The sequence below is a fragment of the Euprymna scolopes genome, chromosome 11, assembly GCF_053919585.1.
Source record: "Euprymna scolopes isolate OS-2025 chromosome 11, ASM5391958v1, whole genome shotgun sequence".
In the NCBI taxonomy this organism is placed as follows: Eukaryota; Metazoa; Mollusca; class Cephalopoda; order Sepiida; family Sepiolidae; genus Euprymna; species Euprymna scolopes.
The window spans coordinates 5,895,301-5,918,298 of NC_136492.1; the positions used below are offsets into that span (position 1 = coordinate 5,895,301).

General features: G+C 33.7%; 1 protein-coding gene across 1 annotated transcript in view; it reads right to left on the minus strand.

The window, feature by feature from the left end:
- Positions 1–22,746, minus strand: part of LOC145287753 (nuclear protein AMMECR1-like) — a 130,680-nt gene extending 107,934 nt beyond the window's left edge. Inside the window, exon 1 of the mRNA XM_080135534.1 lies at positions 21,943–22,746. Within this exon, the coding sequence (XP_079991660.1) occupies positions 21,943–22,208 (266 nt within the window). The 5' untranslated portion in view covers positions 22,209–22,746. The remainder of the gene's footprint in view (positions 1–21,942) is intronic.
- Positions 22,747–22,998: the final 252 nt, after the last annotated feature.

Sequence of the window (22,998 nt, forward strand, 5' to 3'; positions counted from 1 at the left end):
AACTATTTTGACCGGCTAAAAACCTATAAAAAGAACAATCCATAAAAAATCCAATCATTTGAGGTCCCTAGCACCGCTCTGCGACTTTTAGTTTCAGAAGAGATAGAGTTTTAAAATCTGGAGACAGACATAACCTTTTATATATTAGATTACACATATCAACACACTTTCGTTCAAATTCTTTAAACAGACATTGTATTATTTTCAATTTCTCTCTAAACCTAATTTTTTTTTTTCTGTCGAACAGCAAATTTCAAAACGATTTGGGTCATGATTTTATTTTAATTTCTTTTTCCTCATTTCCACTTATTGTTGACTAGTTTTTCACTTTGAAATAATATGTATTTTTAACTCATTACATCAAGTGAAGTGGCTTCATGACTTGTCTGGAGCTATTTCCATAAAAAAAACAAGTGAAGCATGCATAGTCCCACGTGAGTACACTGAACGAGGCATAAAAAAAAATTGCCCCCCCCCCAACTATTTAGCCCCAAAAGTCCCTAGGGGGACGTCAAATCCTGATGAAAATAAACAAACGGTGCACTGTGCAGTTGTAGGCCCTAATTTGAGTTCTGCACCATGCAAAAAAAAAAGAAATGACTAAGTCTATCACCCCCCCCTCTCCATTTAGCCCCAAAAGTCTCCAAGGCCTTAACATATTTAAATTTGAGTTCAGCACCATGCAAAACTGCTAAACAGACATACACAGAAAATTTTGAACAAATATGGTAAAATAGTCCCAAAAATCGAGTGTTTTTATTAGCCCTAAAAGAGCCCCTGGGGCACACCCAAGACTTATCGCAAAGTATAGACAAACAAAATTATATAGAAATCAGTTAGTTACAACTTTTCAGAAAGTTTTATAAAAATCTAAGGCATCAATTTTTTTTTAATAAGCACAAAAGTGTCAATTTTAGCCACCCCTAAGGGGCGCAACCAGAGTTCTACCGGAAAATCCGTTCTGTTACTTTTTTAATCATGTTTAATATTTATACAAAATTTTGTTTGTCTTACTTTATAACAAGTAAAAAATGCTTTTGATTTGAAATTTAAGGTTTTTAAGTTTAGAAAGCCAGTACAATGCAGATTAAAAAAAAAAAAAAAAATTATTTGTTTAAAATTAACTAAGTTTCGGCAATATAACACCGTCATCAGGAATGGAATTTTTTTTTTTTTTGCTCACTGCATGGTGTCATTAGAAAAGTCAAGATTTGCTTTCTAAACTTACCAATTTCAATAGGCTAAAATAGTTTGCTTGAAGCATTGTTTATTGTGTATGTATAAAGAGAAAATTAAGTTTATAGAAAAAAAAAAAGTTTGATATTTTTTTCTTTCCCTTTGCAAAACTAAAGTCATGTTTCACAAAGCTAAAAGTAAAAACAATTTTTCACTACAAAACTAAAAACTATGAAAATATCTGAAAATACTAAAAACTTGAAGCATAAACTTTCGCTAAAATCATTGCACTCGAAAATGGTTGATATGCCATAAAATAAATCAACCAAATCATCGACGATCCATCTGTCTCATTAATATTTATCTTCGAGTGGCTTTTAGATTTGATAAATGACTCACAAATAATTAAAAATAAACACGAATTGTTAATAGGTTCAAGTAGTTTGCTTAAAGCATTGTTTAATGTGTATATAAAATAAATTTAACCTGCATAACCTGCGCACTGAAATATTAACGTTATTATTTCGAAATTATTATTTAACATGGGAAGAGTGGGGTTTAAAATAACTTAAACGTAATACAGAAATGAACGATGAAAAAAAGCAAAAAAAAAAAGCAGATATATCAAAATTTGAATTTAACTATAAGTATTATGGTATCTGTTCAGTGCACATTTACCTATAAGTATGGCCAACCACTTATAATTCAGTAACTGTAAATTTTTATTTTAAAAAATAATCAATTATAATAAACAGAACGACTTGTACAAATCTATCTATATTCTTTTTTCATTTTAATATACTTTCATAGAAATGTTTCTGTTATGTCAAAAAAAAAAAACTATTTTCTTTACGTCACAAGTGTCACGCTCATACATGAATTCCATAGCTAATATAACATACTGACCCAACGGGTTACGGGTAGTCTAATATTTTTATATATATGTGTATGTATATATATATATATGTACAATATTTTATATGAAGTATATTCTTACTTATAACAGTAATATCTGTTATGCTATATTTCAAGATGTCTTCCCTTTGTCAGGTGTGGCTCAACTTTCAAACATAGGTTTTATTATAGATGGAACAGGTTCGTAGAAATTGGAAATTAATTTATCGTATATTTCGGCATATAAGACAACCGTTAAAGTTAAAAGATCATCCTAAAATAAATAAAAAAAAAAACAATAAGATAAAATAAAAAAATAAAAACAATATTTCAAAAGATACCGGGTGCTGCGATCTCTAGCCAAGGCTAAAACAGTTTCGTGATTTAGCAGTCATCTTATACAACCGATATACGATAAATTTATTAAAATTTGCTCCAATTTTGTACCTTGTCTTATCCGACGGTCACGTTATACGCCGAAATATGCATCTGAAACAAATACCAAATAATTTATTAATATCGGACGAGTGTTGTTACTTAATATTATTTGCAGTTTTTATTTTAGTCTTAATTACTTATCTTTGTATTATTAATTAGTCTTTGTTTTATTGGGGTTTTTTTTTCTGCAATTCTCTAAGGATTATTGGGAGTTTTCATTATATTTCTAATTTATATTTCTTATGATTATTGGGCGTGTTTTGGTATTCAATATTATTTATAGTTTTTAATTAATATTTAACCTTAATTAATTTGTATTATTATTAACTAGTCTTTATTCATTTATTTTTTTCTGCAGTTCTTTTCAGGTGTTTTGACTTTTATTTATAATTAACGATGGTAACTTTATATATTTATTCTCAGTTTAAGACTTTTTTAATTAAGGGAAGGTAACTTTTTTTTTTTTTTAAATCATTTTTCGGTTAATTTAATTTCAGTTTAAATTTAAACAATGTTTACATCAAGGAATAAATAAAAATTTGACTAATTTATTTCACGTGCAAGCCATACATTCCTCCCGACTTTGAGAATTTGAAAAAAAAAAAAAAAAAAAAAAAAGAAAAAAAAAAAAAATCACTACGAAAATCACACCGACTTTACTTTTCTGGTGACATCATGCCATAAGGAGAGGAAAAACAGTTTGTATTCCCAATGATGGCGTTATATTGCTGAAACTTGGTCGATTTTACACAAATGTTTATTAAAAAAAAAAAAAAAAAAAAAAATTCTGCTTTACATTGATTTTCCAAACTTACAAATTTCAATTTAAACAACGCTTACATAGAGGAAAAGAAAAAAAAAAAAAATTGACTAATAGAAATGCTTTTAGTTTGAACGTACAAATGACCAATCGGATAAGATACTTTGGTAGGTCTTAAAAAACCTGCAACCTTCACGTTTTGTTGGTTTCATGCCTTTCAAGTGTTACTCATTCAATAAGTGCTACAATTGAATTTACTAAAATCTTTTGTAGAGGAAATAACAATTAGTTTCTGACTGACAATTGAACAGAAGCCAAGTCGAGATAATTGGTGTCTTGTTTTTGTTTAGCCCAGCACTTGGTAAATAAAACAGATTATCAGATGGTAAAAGAGACAGTTTTTTTTTTTTTTTTTTTTTTTTTTTTTACAAGAGTCACATTATCAAGGCCCAGAGGCCCCTCAAGGATAAGAGTTGATAAGTGAAAAGTGGTCAGTGAGACAACAGCTCAGTGATCGTTTTTGGTGAGAATTGGACTATTTAAGGGATAGCAAGAACTTGTTCACACTGAACTTGAAGACCATGTAGTAGTCAGCTGGGAAGCAGGCCAGTAGAAATGAGTTCTACCGGCAGGCAGTTCTAAGAAAGAAGTTTTGTTCATGGAATTTGGTTTAGATTTAGGCACTGACAGGGAGTAGAGAAAATTGTTGGTAGTGGTTGTAGCTTGATAAGCGCTTTTTGTGAAGGTTTGGTGAGGGGGGAAACTACTGAATGAAGCTTAGGCGAATATGACGCATCAACCTTTTTCATGTTATTTAATACCAAATCCAATATTTTTTTTTAATTAAAATTTTATGCTTCAAATTCATTATATGTTCAAATATTTATGGTGCTTGTTTCGTAGAAAAAAAAAGTGTTTTTGACTTTGCAGAACATGATTGAGTTTTGCTAACAAATGGAAAAAAAAAAAAAAAAAAAAAAAAAAAAAAAAAAAAAAAAATCAAAATTTCTGTTGGGCCTTTTTTTGATCATTTTATATAAATATTTATTTCATAGTAATTATTAAAAGAAAATATAATTTAGTAATTTAAAACGGAAGTTTCGATGTCAAAACTTGTAGGTTTAAAAAAAATTTTTTTTTTTTTTTATTCATGGATTTGCATGAGAAAAAACAGCCCCTGAATCAACATCTAACATTTGTCATACAAAGAAAAATATCTTTCTGAAGACTAAAAGGCTGCACTGAGGGAATCTCATACCTAAATGTTTAAATTTTATTTTCACATTTATTAAACGGTGTATATGGAACTTCTCAAAGTTTACAGTTGAGTATGGAACCGTTCTGGGGACTTTTTTTTAGTGCTGGCACCTTGGCCCTGTCTAGTCAGGTCACTCAGTCACTGAGTATATCTCCTCTGAAATAATTAATATTCATATTTCTTGTTTAGTTTTAGTTTGTTCGTATTTTTTGGAATTCTTTAAACCTAGCGCTTTGAAATTAACTGAATCAATTCATTTTCAATTAATGGAAATTTGAAAACTTATAACTGTTAAACTATCTCTTAAATAGCTATTTCAAGTTGTAATTAAGAAAGAAATCATTAAAAATAACCATATACTTTTTCCTGAGTAAGTCCCAAAAGTTTCATTAAAAATCAATAATTATAGATTTTCTAACTATCTTGAATTAATAGACACATTTGTCTCAATAATGACGCATAGATTGTTCTTGGAAACAAAATCTAATTTTACAGTTATGACTAAAATTAAATTTATCAATATTTTAGAGATATTTTAAGTTGATACTCCCACCCCCTGAGTAAATTTGATATTGTGACGACTGAAATAATTCTTCTCCGAGAATATGATAGACAACTAGAGTAGACAAATAGGAACTTATGTACAAATTGTACCAATAAAAATGGAATGGAAAAATTGGCACTAGTAAAAATGGTAAAATTGGCACTTGTAAAAATGGTAAAATTGATTAAATATGAAAAAAAATAGGAGTAAAAGATATAGATAAAAATTTGAGTATATGAAACAGCCTATCCTGCCTTGACAGAGTACAAAATAGACTTCGAAGCCTAGTGGGGGATGTCCTTTTCTCTTCCCTGCAACCTCTCCCCCACAGAAGGGATGTTGCGAGCCTGTCTTTGTTTTATCGTTATTTCCATGGGAAGTGCTTGTCTGAGCTCCAATCTCTGGTCCCTCCTCGAAAAACACCCGACTAGCTGAAACCACTGTCAGTAATTTTCCCCACTCTTTATTTGTGCCTAAATCAAAACGTACATTCCATGAACAAAGCTTCTTTCTTAGAAGTGCACGCCTGTGGAACTGTTCCGTTTGCCTGTTTCCCACCTGACTACAACCTGGATGTCTTCAAGTCCAACATAAACAAGTTCCTGATAAACCACCCCCTTAAGTAAGACACTTTATCAAATCTCCAATACTAACGATTACTACGATATTATACCATTGATTACTGAACACGCAATAAACCTTATCCCCGAGTGGCCTCCGGGCCTTGATAAGTGGTGACTTCCTTGTAAAAAAAAAAAAAAAAAAAAAAAAAATCTTGGATACAATGCATAAAAGGAAAACCTTAAGAACTTCGATAAATTAAAAATAAATCATATCTATATTTAAAAGTAGATGTGGAATCTCAGCAAATAACCAACTACCTTTCAATCATGCCGCCATCTTAGAAATCTGTTGATTAGACTAGCATATTTACTCATTTTATGTATTTTCTTCAGAATTCATGTGTAATACTAAATAGGTGCTCACTCCAAAGGGTTACTAATGTCAATCTTTAGAAACAAAAACACATTTATATCGCCTATAATATTTCTTTTATTGCAATCTGTCCTCGTCGTGAATAAATGCTTACGTTAACCTGTTCTGATACTACACTTTATCTAGTCTGTCTTTGGTCAGTGAAAGAAAAAATTTTCTAAACTGGGGGGGGGGGGTATATTTTTGCTATGGGAGATAAATTTTGTGTTTTTTTACTTCTTAAGGCGATTTCATCTGGTTTTACGATTTTGCCAGCCAAACTTAGGGATAGAAAAAAAAAAAAAAAATTAACTTCCCTAAAAAGGTTATGATGGTCCGTAAATGGAGGATCATTTTATGTTTAATTTATATGTGAAACTAATTTAAATTATAAAATATTTCTTTTCTGGACATTCACACATAATAATTTGAAGTAGAATCACATTTTTTTAGGAGGAATAGCTTACTTTAATTCAAACAAACTTTAAAATGTTATCCTGGTGCTTACGTATTAGACAAAACTAAGTATCTACACCAAAAATCTTATCTCCCCAACTTTACGCATTTGTGGCCTTAGGCAAATCCAAAAAATATAAAATAATTAAAATTCTACTCAATAATTTTCCTAATTTTTAAACAAAAAAAAAAAATAAAAAATAAAGTTACTTATACCAAATATAGTAGCACTTGATTATCTACCGACCTGTATACTTTTAACATGCTGCAATTTTTAAGTTTTTTATATTTCAAAATGTTAATACGTTCTAAGTGAGCTTTACACACAGGAAAAACAAAAAAACAAATGGCCACTTGTAGCTTAATTCATGAAATTTATAAACAAAATTACTTATTCTATCACTCAGTTCGAAGTTCCTAGACTCCCACCTCCATCCCAAATATAGGGTTAATGGGGAGGTGAGGGTGAAGAAATTAATGTTTTGGGCCAATTTTTCGATATTTTTGTCCTCCAGAAGATCGAGCTTGAAAATTATACCGATCTGGTCAGGATTCGTCGCGTGTCGAAAGTTTTTGGCAGACATACACACACATTGTCTTTTATATGATAGACTAGTGGGGGTACCCGGCGTTGCCCGGTGTTTAAAGGTGTGTGTGTTGGGCGGGGAAGGAGGGGGAAAGAATCAAAACAAAAGAACCCTGTTTATATATATATATATATATATATATATATATATATATATATATAAAAACAATGTTAAAACTTCTTCTAAAAAAATCGTTGCCCGGGTGTTTGTGTTGGAGGGGGGGGGGGGGCTTAAAAAAAAAAAAAAATAAAAAAAAAAAAGTTTTGGTAAGTCGTTAGGATCGAACCCGAAACCTTGAGGCGAAGGTGGAAAAGAAAGTATGCAAAAAACCCGACATGTTACCCGCTCGGCCAATAAAGAGCAACTGAAACACGTTTAAATTTATTTATTTAAGTATTAAAAACAGAATTGACACGTGGCCGCAATAAAAGTTAACTCTGCTACTTCTATTTGACCTCATTAATGAGGTCAAATAGAAGTAGCGGACTAAACTTTTGTTGTGGGGCAGCTTTTGGGTTTGTTTACCCAACTTTGGCTGGTTGTTTCCCCAAGATGTTGCGGGAGGGGGGGGGGGGCAGCTTCCCATTGTCCAGATTGAATAGCAATTGTCTGATATAAGGAGTTTGGCCCCACATTGATCAAAGCTGATTGCTTCTGGACGTTCCCCGGTGCGATTGCTGGGAACTGCCGCCTTAGCTTTGAATTAGTTTCGGTTTTATACTAAAAAAAAACTGAACGAACACGAGACGGGCTGAAATAGCAAGAATTTTGTAAAAGTCGACGTAAATAAATCTAGACGCAATGCGCGTTCGCAAATCGTACATATTATGATCTAGGGGCTATATAAACAGTTCTAAACGCACAAGTGGCAGGTGCACGGCGAATTTAATTAGGTCAAAGGAAATTAAATTCTGCACTTAATTTTGACTGCGGGATAGTTCTTTTGGGTTTTTTTTTTTTTGACCCAACTTTGTCTGGTTTTGTTTCCCCAATGTGTTGGGGAAAAACAGCTCCCTCTTCATCTGAACGAAAGCAATCGTCTAATATGACGGCTTTCACCGACATTGACCAAACGGTCCATTGCTTTCTGGACGCTCCCGGCCCGTAGGCCGAGAAATACGCCTTGGTTTCACCTCAGTTTCGCTTTTATACGAAAAAGCCGAATTAACACGAGGAGCTGAAATAGGAAGAATCATGTGAAAGTCAACATAAATAAATGTAGACGCGACGTGCGTTCGCAAATCCTAGATATTATTATCTAGGGGGTATATAAACAGTTCTAAGACATAGTACCCCCCCCAAGAACCCCGGCGAAAAAAAGCCTTTCTTGGACATACAAAAACTCGCACGCCCGTTTTGCCTTTTATATATATAGAAGATGTTATAAGTGCTAATCTGAATAAGCTCCAAGACTTCTTAAATGCTCCTCTTCGGTAGGACTACATAACGTCACAATAGAAGAAATAAAAAAGATAAAGACATGCAGTGTTTGGACAAGATGAGCAAGCATATGAAATAAAGAGTGGATCTATAAATTAATTCAAATCAGTGGTATGCACTTAGTGCTCTTTCTCTCTACAAGAGGGGGGGTCCATTAGACAGGCTTGTAACTCATTACTGTGCATAGATCACACATAAGAAAACGGGGTGTGGGAGGGATGAGGTGGTGGGTCGGAGTCATTTTTTTAAAATTATTTTAAATTACAAAGCCATGCTTGTGCAGTTTATATAAACAATTATTTAACAGAGATAAGACAGAGGCTTAATATCAACAGATCCATCAACGAAGTTATTCAGTAAAAACAAAAAAAAAAAAACAACAAAAAAAGACAATTACTGTGATTTAGCCATGTTTCCCGGCTATCATACTCCAGCTATGTAAATAAATCATATAAAGAAAATTTTAATAAGATCAAGAGGACAACCACCAAAGAGATGGCTAAAAGTGTGATGTGACAAGATTTTGTTCTCAAGCATGTGGATAAGCTCTCTGGAGTATGCACTTATGTAACAGAGCTGCTGACGCTGGGATCAGCAGCAATCACATAAAGTTATGCAAATAATGAAGCTGGCTGCACAAAGTGACATCACAGCAGAGACAAAAGGACATGTGGCTGGAGAAGCAGATGTGTTCATAAATATGTGTTGGAGACATAGAGATGAGGCAAGAAGAGACAAAAAGTCGCACGCGGCCAGAGAAGGAGAAATGAATTGTTAAAATATTTTTTTAAAATGTGTTGTTGGAAATACCAGATATAAAGGCTTTTGTTTGAAAAAAAGGAGAAAAAAAGGAAAAAATACGAAACAAAAAGAAACACGGAAAACAATAGGAAACACGGAAAACAATAGGAAACACGGAAAACAATAGGAAACACGGAAAACAATAGGAAACACGGAAAACAATAGGAAACACGGAAAACAATAGGAAACACGGAAAACAATAGGAAACACGGAAAACAATAGGAAACACGGAAAACAAAGAAACACGGAAAACAAAAAGAAACACGGAAAACAAAAAGAAACACGGAAAACAAAAAGAAACACGGAAAACAAAAAGAAACACGGAAAACAAAAAGAAACACGGAAAACAAAAAGAAACACGGAAAACAAAAAGAAACACGGAAAACAAAAAGAAACACGGAAAACAAAAAGAAACACGGAAAACAAAAAAAAACACGGGGGGGGGAAAGAAAAAACACGGGGGGGGGGAAGAAAAAACACGGGGGGGGGAAAGAAAAAACACGGGGGGGGGAAAGAAAAAACACGGGGGGGGGGAAGAAAAAACACCGGGGGGGGGGAAGAAAAAACACCGGGGGGGGGGGGAGAAAAAAGCGGGGGAAGAAACACGAAAAAAAAAAAAAAAAAAAACACGGAAGAAAAAAAAGGACAAGAAAAAAGGGAGTTGAGATTTTTCCTTCCGTTTCCTTTACAACCTGCTGGGTCTGTTAAAATGTAACGTTAAAAAAAGTATACAACGTTACACATATGTTGCCATTATTTCAATTTAATAGAGAGCATAGGAGAACGGGTCTCATAATATCCTTAAAAATAATCCTTATGCTTTATCACATGACAACGATGTCGTTTCCATAACAACAGGAGAGTTTGAATTCTTTACTAGACACCTTCCACGGGTGATTTAGTCTATCTGTACAAGTGTTTATCAGGATAGCCTAACATGTCAGGGGAAAACTTGAACACCTACTAGACACTATCCGCAAGCGTCTAAGGCCTCTCTGTACAGGAGTTTGTTAGAACAACCTGGCATGAGGATACTTTTTCCATATAAGTAAACCCTGACCAAATATTCAAAATCACATTTTGTATTTGCAGCCCAAATAAGATCTCCTCACTATGGCTAACTCACATTAGCTTTTACAAGGAATAGTGCACCTTCTCCAAATGATGTTACTTCAAGTAATAGCACAAAGCTAGATACTCCACCAGACTAGATAAATTCTTGTCCTGGAACCCAGTAAGATTAAGAGACCACAATAAAAGATATAGTACAATGGTTAATTGGGGAGATAAAAATTATCTTCACAATTTCTTTATTATTGAGACAGAAAAAAACTTTAATTGAACATTCGAATATGTAAGTATGTCATATATAGTTCAAATGTTGGCCCCAGATAGTGGGCCCCCTTGATTTTTGAGAACTTCGGCTGAAGTAAAATAAAAAAAAGAAAAGCTCTCTTTACCGTGCTAGACAACTACGAACACCCGAAAGTATCCTGTACCTCTATAAGGCCACCATTTGCCCATGTATGGAGTATTGTTGTCATATCTGGGCTGGTGCATCTGCTACTAGTCTCTCGCTCCTAGACAAGGTTCAAAAGAGAGTCGCAAATCTGATAGGCCCTCAACTGGCATCTAAGCTTCAGCCTCTGTCCCATCGACGAAATGTTGCATCTCTCTGCCTGTTCTACAAGTATTTTAATGGAGAATGCTCTGACGAACTGCAAGCATTTGTGCCCCCACGACGTAAACACCCTCGACAAACCCAACAGGCAGCTAGATCTCACCCCCCCCCACACACAGTAGAGATCCCTAGATGTAAAAGATATTTCTACTCCAGTAGTTTCTTCCCCAGAACAGCTAGACTTTGAAATTCCATTCCAGGTCCCTGCTTCCCCAACTGTACTGACGTGCAGAAGTTCAAGTGTAATGTGAACAGACATCTTATGCCCAAATCCCCACATAGTACCCCAGTAGATGTTACCCCTGATAGCAGCCTCCTACACCAAAGTGGCAATGTGCCTTGTTTGGGGTGAAAATGTAATAAAAAAAATTTTTTTTTAAGTTAAATATTTAAAGATTTTATAAAGAATCGGAATCGTCCCATCATTACTATTTAGAAAACCATTCTTAACATGGGAATAGTCGGAGGGCTTAAGTATTCTGCGACTTTTCGTATTTTTATCCTAATTATAAAGCTACGGTCAGTTATTAAATTGGTTTGTTTTACTGTAAAAAGAAAAACATGATACAAATAATAATAATGTAAAATTAACAACTTCAGTTACCCTCACCTCTCCTAAAAAAGAGCCCTCCCCCTCCCAGGTGATTACCTATGAACACCTTGAAAAATATGAAAAAAATATATATTATTGCAGCTTACCCCTCCCCCAATTCGCAAATATAACTTTTGTTGCGAAAGAAAACAAGCTATTATAAGAATGCTATAACTTGTGATAATTCAGCAAAAAATATAAAAAATATGTCATCGTGAATAGTCATACAAATCACGTCTCCTTAGTAATAACCTTAAGTCTGAGTGGTAGCAAAAACTAAAGTGATTAGGAGTTCTATGACTTTGCCAGTCGGACTTAGGGTTAGTGATAAAAAATTTGGTTAACTACCACCATAGAATCGCCCAGAAATGAGGAATCATGATGAATTTATATATACAATTAACCCCAACGTTAAACTCTAAAATGATTGTCTTTCTTTCTGCATAATCGTCAAAGGAAACGTCGCTCCCCATTGACGAATTTCTAAACATTTTATCTAAGGTTTTCATGAGTTTTTTTTTTCTATATTTTTCACTTGTGCGGGGGGGGGGGGGACTGGAGACAGGCCGGTGCCAGAAAAAGAAAAAAAAAAAAAATTGTCACTCTTAATCAACTGTAAATTCCGAGAGGTATTATATATACTTTTAAGGTGCTAAAATAAATCTGAATATTTCAAAGAGTTTCCTAAGGGAATAGCGATAAGTGAACTCTAGAATATTTACTTCACCATAATTTACCAATAATTCAAAAATTACACCCAGAAAATCAATGTTAAATCTGGAAACCGAATTCCTGGTCCGCCCCCCCCCCCGGTGGCTCCTAGTTTTATGTAATAAATAAACAATCGTGACGTCTAATAAATAACTGAGTTTATCAATACAAGTGTTTCATTTTTTTTTTTTTTTTTTTTTGTCAAGAAAAATATTTTTTTAAAATAGAAGAATCGTTTTTAAAATCGAAAACGAAATTACCCCCCCCCCCGATTCCGATACCCCCCCCCAAAAAAAAACTTCCGTTTTCCAGCTGACTACAACATGGTTGTCTTCAAGTCTAATGTAAACAAGTTTTTAATGCGCCGTTCTATATATATAAGTTAAAAAATTTACCGAATTTCCATTACTAACAATTACTATATTGTCCAATTTCTACTATACACTCTGTAACTCTTATCCTCGAGTGGCCTCTTGGCTTTGATAAACTTCCGATTTTTCTGATACCCGAATAATCGCCCCAACACTAATAAAGGGTGAGGAAAAAAAAATAATACATTGAAGCTAAGCTCTGGTTGATTACATAAGAACAGTGAGTATAAAAGTAAGGGTTTCCTTAAATACAATTTATTGTGATGACTAACGATGACGCCACCCCCCCCCTTCTGTTTCTTTCTGCAAACTAGATTCAAGTGTTCTTCTATAGCAGATTTGCTAGTTTCTCACTGCGGCAAGGTTAGACACGAAATCGGTTTTACGTTAGAGGGGAGGGGGAGATCCAGCTCCCTCAAAAAGGGGCACTTTAAACGGGTGCAAAAGTTGGCGTGAATGGACTTGTTGGTGTCCCACCACCCGACCAAACTCCGGTAGGCGATGCGATGTTCTAGGGCAGTAGGGATATTCAACAGTTTCTTTGTTTGCCCCGCACCGGCAGGTGGAGCAGGGGAGGGGGAGACAGAATTAGGTCAAAATGTATGCGAATAACATTTTGCTCTCCCGCGTTGCTGTTCATCTTTAAGACTCTACTCGACCACTTCTATAAAAGAAAGAGAGAGAGAGAGCGAGAGAACGAGAGAGAGAGAGAGAGACCCCACCCCCAGTAATCTTTGACATTCCCTAACATGTTTCTGTGTCACTCAGCCTCAAGGTGGTTTCAGCGCAACCAGTAAATCAGAACAAAGGAAAGTATAAACATTAGCACAAAAACACACACACGCAGTCACGCACATGCGCATCTTTTGTTTTTGCCGGGGGTGGGGCATTCTATCGGATGTCAGATATCTACTATTTCAGTCACTCCAACCGAGAGAGATTTTAAAGATTCTAACCGCCCGTTTGAGTGCAATTTTTGTATTTTTTATCAGTCTGTTCAAGCTGGGGATGGTGAATCCTACCGGATGCCAAACATTCACCCGCTAACTCAGATATTCCAATTGAGAGATCTTTTTAAGACTGACCGTCCCTTTAAGTGCAATTGTTTGAATCTCTTGCACTTTGTTCACCGGGTATATCTATCAGGTAGTTTGTGACATTCTTTCTCATGGGTCCAGTTGCTTTTAAAATTACTGGATTATAAAAGCAACTGGACTCATGAAAAAGAATTTCAAAAACTGTGTGTGCAAGTAGTTTTTAAACTAAGAAAAACAAATTTTATAAGTGAAACAATGATTTTCATCAGCCATGATCTATAAATAAGGAGACAACTCAATTCGAACTATCGAGATCAAAATCAGTCTTCTAATGGATGCATTTAGTATTAAAACCGCTAAGAATCGCGATTTTTTACAATTTTCTTTAACTATTTAATCGATTTACGTAATTTTTGGAATGTGACATCTTTGTTCCGTAACTAGTACGTATACTAGAAAGATTTTTCTGTATTTTCCTTTGTTTTTTTAATAATAAGATACCTCATCTTAATCCTCTCCCAAGTTCATGATTTCGGTGTTTATATATCCCCTCCATCACTCGAAATTTTGGTTCAGTCAACATTAAAATTGGGTTCCTGAAATTGGAAAAGAAACGATATATTTTCTGCTGCATTTTTGGTTTGATCCGTACTGCACAAGTGCACAAGCACAACTGCACAAGTACATTTGATTCTGTCTTTTTTTTTTTTAATTGTTACTTTTTATGTTGCGTTTGTGATCTTTTATTTAATCTATGCTATCACTGAAAAATAAACTAAAATTTAAAAGAATTAAAACTAAAAATGTCAATTAGAAAGAAAAAAAAAAAAAAAAAAAAAAAAAAAAAAGGTACTTTCAACTTATTTAAACCGAGCGTTTTTTTTTTGTTTTTTTTTTTAACCCAACTTAATTCGGTTCAAATTCTGCAGAACAGAAAAAATTAAAAACACGTACACACTATTAAAAATGTCTCCACTAATCGGAGAAAAAAAAAAAAAAAGTAAACAAAAAACTGTAGAGGGAACAAGTTGCAAATGGAACTGAAGAAGTTTTTAAAAGACGACGACGCAACGAACAAGAAGAGACGAATTTACGACTACAACAACAACTAATGAGAAGAAATAAGAATCACAACAAAAATTGGTTTTGAGTGCGAACTCTTTTCGAACAAAGAAATCGGTGCAGGTGCACTGAACACATGGATGTGTACAGTAATGGCACCAGGATTTGTTTAGAAAAACGTTTGTTTTTTTTGTTTGTTTAAAAAATGAAATAAAAAATACGTGAATTTTCAGACAAAATGAAATCGATGACGATATTCTTTTCAATTGACTTAAAAAAATAAAAATTTAAATTTAAAAATCAGAATTTTTGTAAAGCTAAAAAGAAACAAATAAAAATGGGTACGATCTGTACTTTAGGGGGGGGGCGCTTCTTCGCTTCTACACTATTGGGACGAAATTTTGGAAATCGTAAAACTGAATTTCACATGAAAACAATGGTATCTACGTATTCCTCGTATTTTTAAGATGATTATATCCAAAAATTACGAAAATCGATAAGATAGATATTTATTTATTTTCTTTAATAAGAAAATAAATAGAATTTGAAGAAAACGATCGTTAAGACACAGGAGAGTTCAAAAGGGAGGTAATTTTCCGTTTCAATTTAAACAAGATGGCAGCAATTTTTCACCTGCTAACACGATTAAAATTATTTTTTGAATTCAGTAATATTCAGGTAATTTTGACTGCATAATTTGGAAGCTACCAATTGTAATTTATTAGAATTGACAAAAAAAAAAAAAAAAAAGTGGAAGCCATTGTTTTTGTTGTTGTTTTTTTTTTGTCTGAAAACTCGTCCGACTATAAAATTTCGTCCTAATAGTTGTAGAAGTCCCCCCCTCCCATTAAGTTAAGATTCAAGTTTTACGGTCGCTTTTGTTTATTACATTGTGAGGTGAAAGTACAGAGCAGTTACCAAAAAAAAAGTCTCCTCATGTTAAGAATGGGTTTCTAAATAATATTTCGGCGGACCTGAACGAGAGTGCCCACCCCCTGAAAATGCGTGTTTTCACGTTTCTTTTTTTTTCCCCGACAATTATTATAGATTACAGACTTAATCATATTAGCAGAAAAAATTTTGAAAAAAAAAAAAAAAAAAAAAAAAAAAAATTAATGACTTTTAAGAAGGGGGTTCACTTTCTCGTTATAACGTTCTGTTTCATTGCTACCTGACTTACTGTCCATTTCTTTACCGACGTGTCACATGATAACGAGAAAGCGACTCCCCTTAAGTCATTAAATTTATTTTTTAGCAAAATTTTTAGTATTTTTTTATTTATTTTATTTTTTTTCAACCTGCCCCAACGTAGTATAAAGACTTCCAACCACCCCATGTTAAGAACGGCTTTCGGAATAATCCCCAACCTCCCCATGTTAAGAACGGCTTTCGAGGGTGGGGGTGTTTATTCCGAAAACCGTTCTTAACATGGATAGGTTGGGGTGTTCATAATACGCTGGGACACGTCGTAAAAATTTACAAAATTTTTTTTTCTGCTTATACTTAAGTCAATAATCTTTGATAATCATCTGGGGGGGGGGGAAGTTTAAACAATAAAGATGAAAAACACGCATTTTTTAAGGGGTATTCACTCTCGTATAGGTCCGCCAATATTTCAGTACGGTCTGTATCAGTACAAAATAAAAAAAATTTTTTTTTAAATTTACAAAATAAAATGTTAAATTATAACGATGGCACGAATCAATCAATACCCCTCCCCAAAGATGGTGGGATGCTTTTTTTTTTTTTTTTTCTGTAATGAAGACACAAAGATAAAAAAAAAAAAAAGACATGAAACAAATCGATGAATGAGTAAAAACAAAACAATAAAAAATAAAAATATTGGTTCATTCGTAGAATAGTGGCGCTCCTAAAAAAATAGCACAGTTTTATTTACTTTCCACCTTAACAAATCGTCTTTAAAATGATGACTAAAGGTTTACAGGTATGCTGAAAATGAATATTCCATTTAAATTTTCCATAAATAAATAGTTTCCAGTATATTAAACAATGTAATTACTAATTCCTTATATTATGACTGGTGACTTGTACGCGCATACTTATTTGCGAAATTTTTTATGATATTCGTTTTTAGCATATCCGAAAACCTTCAAAAGTCGTCATTTTAAAGGAAAATATTAAGGTGAGAACCACGTAAAAATTAACAATATTTTTTTTCGGATTGTTAAGCAAGAAAGTTTTACTTATTTTATATAAATTTTAATTCTAGTCAAAAATACTTTCGAATCGACAGTTTAAAGACTTCCAAATCATTTGATAATAAAAATGACTTGCAGGTTTTATTATTGTTTTATTTTGCTTACTGAAAGCAAAAATAAATTTTAATTACGAAATAAAATCCACCATAATGCATTTCGAGGTCTCCAGAAACAAATCATTTTAATATTTTGTTCATAATAAAAAAAAAAAAGAATTACTTTGTGATCCTTGGAAATTGAAAATTATTTTGGAAGCATTTAAACTGTCGAATAGAGAAATCATTTTCGCTGGCTTTAAAATTCTTCAATTTACCAAATTTCCACTACTACGATATTGTCCCATTGACTACTGTAAACTCAGTAACACTTATCCCTTATACTCGAGTGGCCTTCAGGTCTTGATAAGTGGAGACTCCTTTGTAAAAAATAAAATCCTCATGTTAAATCGGAATTTATGGAAGATTTTTTAGGTGCTTGTTAAGATAAAGACGACAGTTTTTTTAAGGTGCGGTTTAAAGCAAAAACAGCAGTACTACTTAAATATGTCGAAAATTATAATATATCCAAAAATTACGAAAATTCATTGAATAGAAATTTATTTATAGTTAAAAGCAATTTTTACGAAAATTTGGGTGAAATTGCACTTTCCCTAGATGTGAACACCTTGAAGATTGCGAATACAGTGGCCATACTTATCTCCCCTGTCGCCACTAAGGATCGAAGTTTTGTTTTAGCCGATAGTTATAGACGTTTACCGACAAAAGAGCAGTTCTACCGGTTGATTTTTTTCCTAATTTTTGGATATATTACTATTTTCGACAGGACAAAAATCACAAATTTAAAAATCGATATGTTTACTATTTTAACAAGCACTTTAATTTTCCACAACCAAATAGTTTTCTGGATATTAAGCAATATAATTCCTTAAGTGATGGCCATTGGTTGTATGTGCAAGTGCACGCATATTTTTTTGTGCAGAGAGACAAGTAGATATAAAATCATTTTTTTGGAGTAGGATAGATTTGTTTATAAATAAATTTTAAAACTTAATTATGAAGACTAAGCTTTTTTCCTTCAATAATTACAAGAAACTGTCTCAACCACAAATTAAAGATATACAGGGTGACCCCCCAAAAAACGGGCCCCAACTCTAATTAGGCCCCGTTTTGTTAGTGTTTTGTCAGAATGAAATGAAACTTTGGTCATAACTAGTTTATTATATTCAAAACATCACATCAAAACACTAGAGTCTTTGGCATTTTTTTCTCCGTTCAACAGCATATGTTTTAGATGGCCTCCATTTAGCTTTTATTTTTTGGGGGTCACCCTGTATTACTTGCAAGTACTTTGTTCAAACTCCTCGGCTTAATGTTCACAGGGAACATGAGTTGGAACGGATACAGCGATAGCATTGCCAAGGCTGCTGCGAAGAAGGTGGGCTGTATTTATTTGATTCCCCACTGAGCAAATTAGGCACAAGGCCGTTTTTTAATGTGGAGAGAGAGGGGGGAAGGGAAAAGGGGACCAGCTCCCAAGAGGTGGGAAATGTGAGCTGGATAGTGATTTGTCAGCTGGCCCATGTACGGTTGCCCCTACACGGACCAGAAGATCGCCACAATGGTCTTTGATTGCAACATCTGCCGGAAGAGATACTACACTTTGATCTTGGCCCGAAGGCCACAAAAGTCCTCCCGCGCGGGAAGGTGGGCTCCCTCTACAATGCTGGAAAGTTACTTGCGCCTAAGAGCATCCTGTACCTCTACAAGGCCACCATTCGCCCATGTATGAAGTATTGTTGTCACATTTGGGCTGGTGCATCTGTTACTAGTCTCACTCCTGGACAGGGTTCAAAAGGGTCGCCAACCTGATAGGTCCTGCAGCCTGCACTGTCATCTAAGCTTCAACCTCTGTCCCACCGACGAAATATTGCATCCCTCTGCCTGTTTTACAAGTATTTTAATGGAGGCTCCGACGAACTACAAGCCCTTATACTCCTCTCGACGTAAATAGCCCCGTCAAACCCGACAAGCAGCAAGGTCCCATTTCTACACGGTAGAAATACCTAGATGTAAGAAAACCTATTCTAATAGTTTCTTCCCCAGAACTGCTAGAGTCTGGAATTCCTTTCCGGATTCCTGCTTCCAACTGTACTGACATGCAGAAGTTCAAGTCAACTCCCTACGTGGTATCCTTGCAACTTATGTCCTCTACATGAAAGTGGCACTGTGTCTTGTTTGGGGTGAAAATGTAAACAAAAACAAAAAGAAAACGGTACTTGTGCAGAATACGGACCGTGCTGAAATAACATTATTTAGAAACCCATTTTAACACGAAATGGGACGGAGGGCCTTTTTAAAAGTATTCTGTACTTCCATCTAACAATTCAACAAAAAGATACTGTAAAAAAAAAATAAAAATTAATTTAATGGTTTAAAATTCCATTGAAAAAAAAAAAAAAAAAAAAAAAAAAAAAAAAGGAATTTTCAATTTTTTTTTTTTTTTTTTTTTTACTTTTCAGTGCAGAGAAGAAGGGGGCACTATTTTTTTTTTTTTTTTTGTAGATAAATACCTTCAACTAAAATCACCTGTCCATAAAAAGATTCTACCTTTTTAGGCAATTATGTAAAAAAAAAAAAAAAATTTAAATAAATAAAAATTGGCAGAAAATATTCGAATTTAGAGTAAGGGATCAGTTTCATATAAATTTAATATAAAATTTCCGGGACATTCTAGTGTGTTAGAGTAGTTAACTACATTTTCTTATTTTTGCTATGGAAGATAAATTCTGTGCAATTTTTTTTTGGGGGGGGGGTACTTTATGCGATTGAATGTGATTTTACGATCTTGCCATTCAGACTTAGGACAGGTGGCAAAATAAAAATATTTAACAGCCCTAAAATGTTAGAAGGGTCCTGAAATAGGGGATCATTTTACTTTAATTTACATGCAAAACTGATCCATCCATCATCACTCGAAACACAATTGTTTTGTTTTCGCCTAGTTGTAAAAGGTGCTCATGCGAAATGGGGGGGGGGGGTACTAGTGCACTTATTGATCCGTGCTGAAATAACATTATTTAAGAAATCATTCTTAACATGGGGAAGGGAGGGTATTTTGTACCTATTCTGTACTTTAACCTTACAATTGAAGTAAAAAAAAAAAAAAAAAAAAAAAAAAGCGCGGATCGGATCAGTAAGTGCACTAGCACCGAAAAAAAAAATACAATTTTTGGTGGGGAAGGGGGGTTAGGGTTAAAAAAAATATATATACAATTTTTGGATGGGGGTAGCTCAAGAGGTTATTAATCGGTAAAACTATACAAACACCGTGACAGCGAATTACCCCTACCCCTAACCCTAACCCCTAACCCTAAACCCTAACCCTGTCACGGTGTTTGTATAATAATACCTATTAATCTACATACTTACCTTATACAAATTTTAAAAACAGAAGATTTAAAATAAGGATTTTCAGCGCTTTCTTCTAAGAAAAGTAAAAACTTGGGTACTTATGCACTTATGTTACCGTGTTGAAATAACGTTATTATTTGAAAAACATTCTTAACATGCGGAGGGAAGAGCCAAGAAGGGTGCTTTGAAATTATTTTGTACTTTCACCTAACAATTTCATAAAGATACCGTAAAACCGGAATTTAAAAATACTATAAAAAAACAAAAAAAAACAAAAAACAGCACGGTAACATAAGTACATAAGCATCAAACTTTTTTTTTTTTTTTTTCTTAGAAGAGAAAGATTAAGGTTAGCTTAGGGGTTGAGTTTACAATTTCTTCATTCATTTAATAACGAATAAAAAATTTTTTAAAATGGGTCGATCTATTCTTGATTAGAAACTAACTCATCAATCATCATGCCATGTTGATTACAAAAAAAAATCACAATTTCTTTTTGTACGAGTAATAAGAAAATAAAAAATAATTTAAAATATTAATTATTTATTGTTTACAAAATAATTATTTACTTATCAGGGCCTCCCCCACTCCGCCTTTCCGTAACCTATTTGGTAAATCTTTATATAAACGGGGGGGGGGGGGTTGAACAAGTTTTTTTTTTGTTTTTTTTTTTTAAATAAATAAATAGGTTTCTCTTTCGTAACTGATGTAAACATTAAAGTTTACAAGAAAAAAAAAATATGGGCCTGTAAGATTAAAATCACCCAACATATAAAAATTTATAAATTAAAAACGTATCCAATACAGAATATTCCCAAAACATTTTTTTTTAATTTCTATAAATCTTAATAATAATAAAAAAAAAAAAAAATGCTTCTGGGGGGGGGAATATTTTGTATTAGATAAGCTTTTTTTATTTTTTTTTATTTTAAGGTTTGATTTTAGTCTGACAGGCCCGCAGCAAGCGTCAAAGGAGTTTGCTTGAAGAAATCCCAAATACAAAAGTAATATTTCATTTTTCTTTTTGTTTTGTTTAAGCCTTCATTAATAGGGGGGGGGGTACTTCTGCAGTTTAGTAACCGCACTAAAAATAACTTTATTATTCAGAAACCCATATTACCATGTGGAGGGTGGGGGGAGGTAACTAATCTGTACTTTCACCTAACAAATGAATTTAACTTTAAAATCCTATCTAAAAATAAATAGCACGATCGATAAACTGCAGAAGTACCTATATATCCAGGTTGATTTTTGTTTTTTTTTTGTTTTTCCGTAAAGTTTTGAATTTAAATTTTAGAGAAAAGGGATTTGGGGGAACATTTTTCATTTATTTATTTATTTTTTTAAATTATTATAGCACAAAGAACAATAAAATTATTTTGTGTATTTTATTAAACCTTGGAGAAGAAAAAAACAAAAAAAAAAACGTGCAAGTCAAGATATGGTAATAATAAATAGGGGGGGGGTCCCACTTAAAATATTAGGAGGAAAAGAAAGAGAAACAAAAAAAAAATGTAGGGTCATACTTACTAAGGATCGTTCGTGAAAGAGGGACTTTTGGGCGGATCATAATTGTACAAATGGCTGTGTAGGACGTCAAAACAAAAATAACACATCTCCGCGCTGGCCACCGTGTATCCATTTTTGTAGTGGTTGGGATGAACGGCCGATCCGTTGCAGCAAATTGCCGGCATCGAGTTGTTGAGCTTTTGTTTCTTCACCCCGCAACAGCTGGCCGCCATCTTAACTCCGGTGGTGGAGGAGTCTCGCCAAGTCTCGCTGCCGAGTCTCGCCATGCCGCCTCTACCTCCACCTCCTTCACCTCCACGACGCCCTTAGCAATCACCTCCACAACAACAACAACAACCAACCGACCCCCACAAGTAGCACCAGACAGGCAGGGAAACCCTAACAACAAATCACCTCCACCACCGACCAACAATACGACCCCCAAATCATACGCATTCATTCATTCATAGTAAAAATAAATAAATAAAAATAACTTTTTTTTTTTGCTTTGTTTTTTTTTTTTAACCTCACAACAAATCCATTACAAAATTCATCATCATCATCACAATTAGAGACTAACAACTAGAAATTTAAAATAAGAAAAAAAAATTTTTTCTTTTCAAGTGTCCGCAGTTTACTACCCTGCCAAGCGTATTTTTTCTAAATATGTATATATATATACACATACACACATATATATTCCGCTGGGCTGGTTCAAATTCCTTCTCAAAATAAAATAAAATTAGATATAAGTGTTTTTTTTTCTGAAAGAAGCTGGTTACTCCACAAGAGAGTTCCAGTCTCTAACAGAAGAGGTCGACTAACAAGGGGAGATCACTCTCGTCTCCAAATCTAGCTGGGCTCGCTCGACGTCACATAAATATATTACGTTATATTACATATGTACGATCATTCCTCAAAACTACGGTGTGCTGATAACGATATAATCGTAACGTTTTCTTTTCTTTCTTTTTTAAAACTAAAACTTCAAATACAATCATACTTTGATGGAAAATCGTAATTCTGTCTATGTGTGCTCAGCCAAAAGTTAGAAACTACACAAGATATACTAAAGTT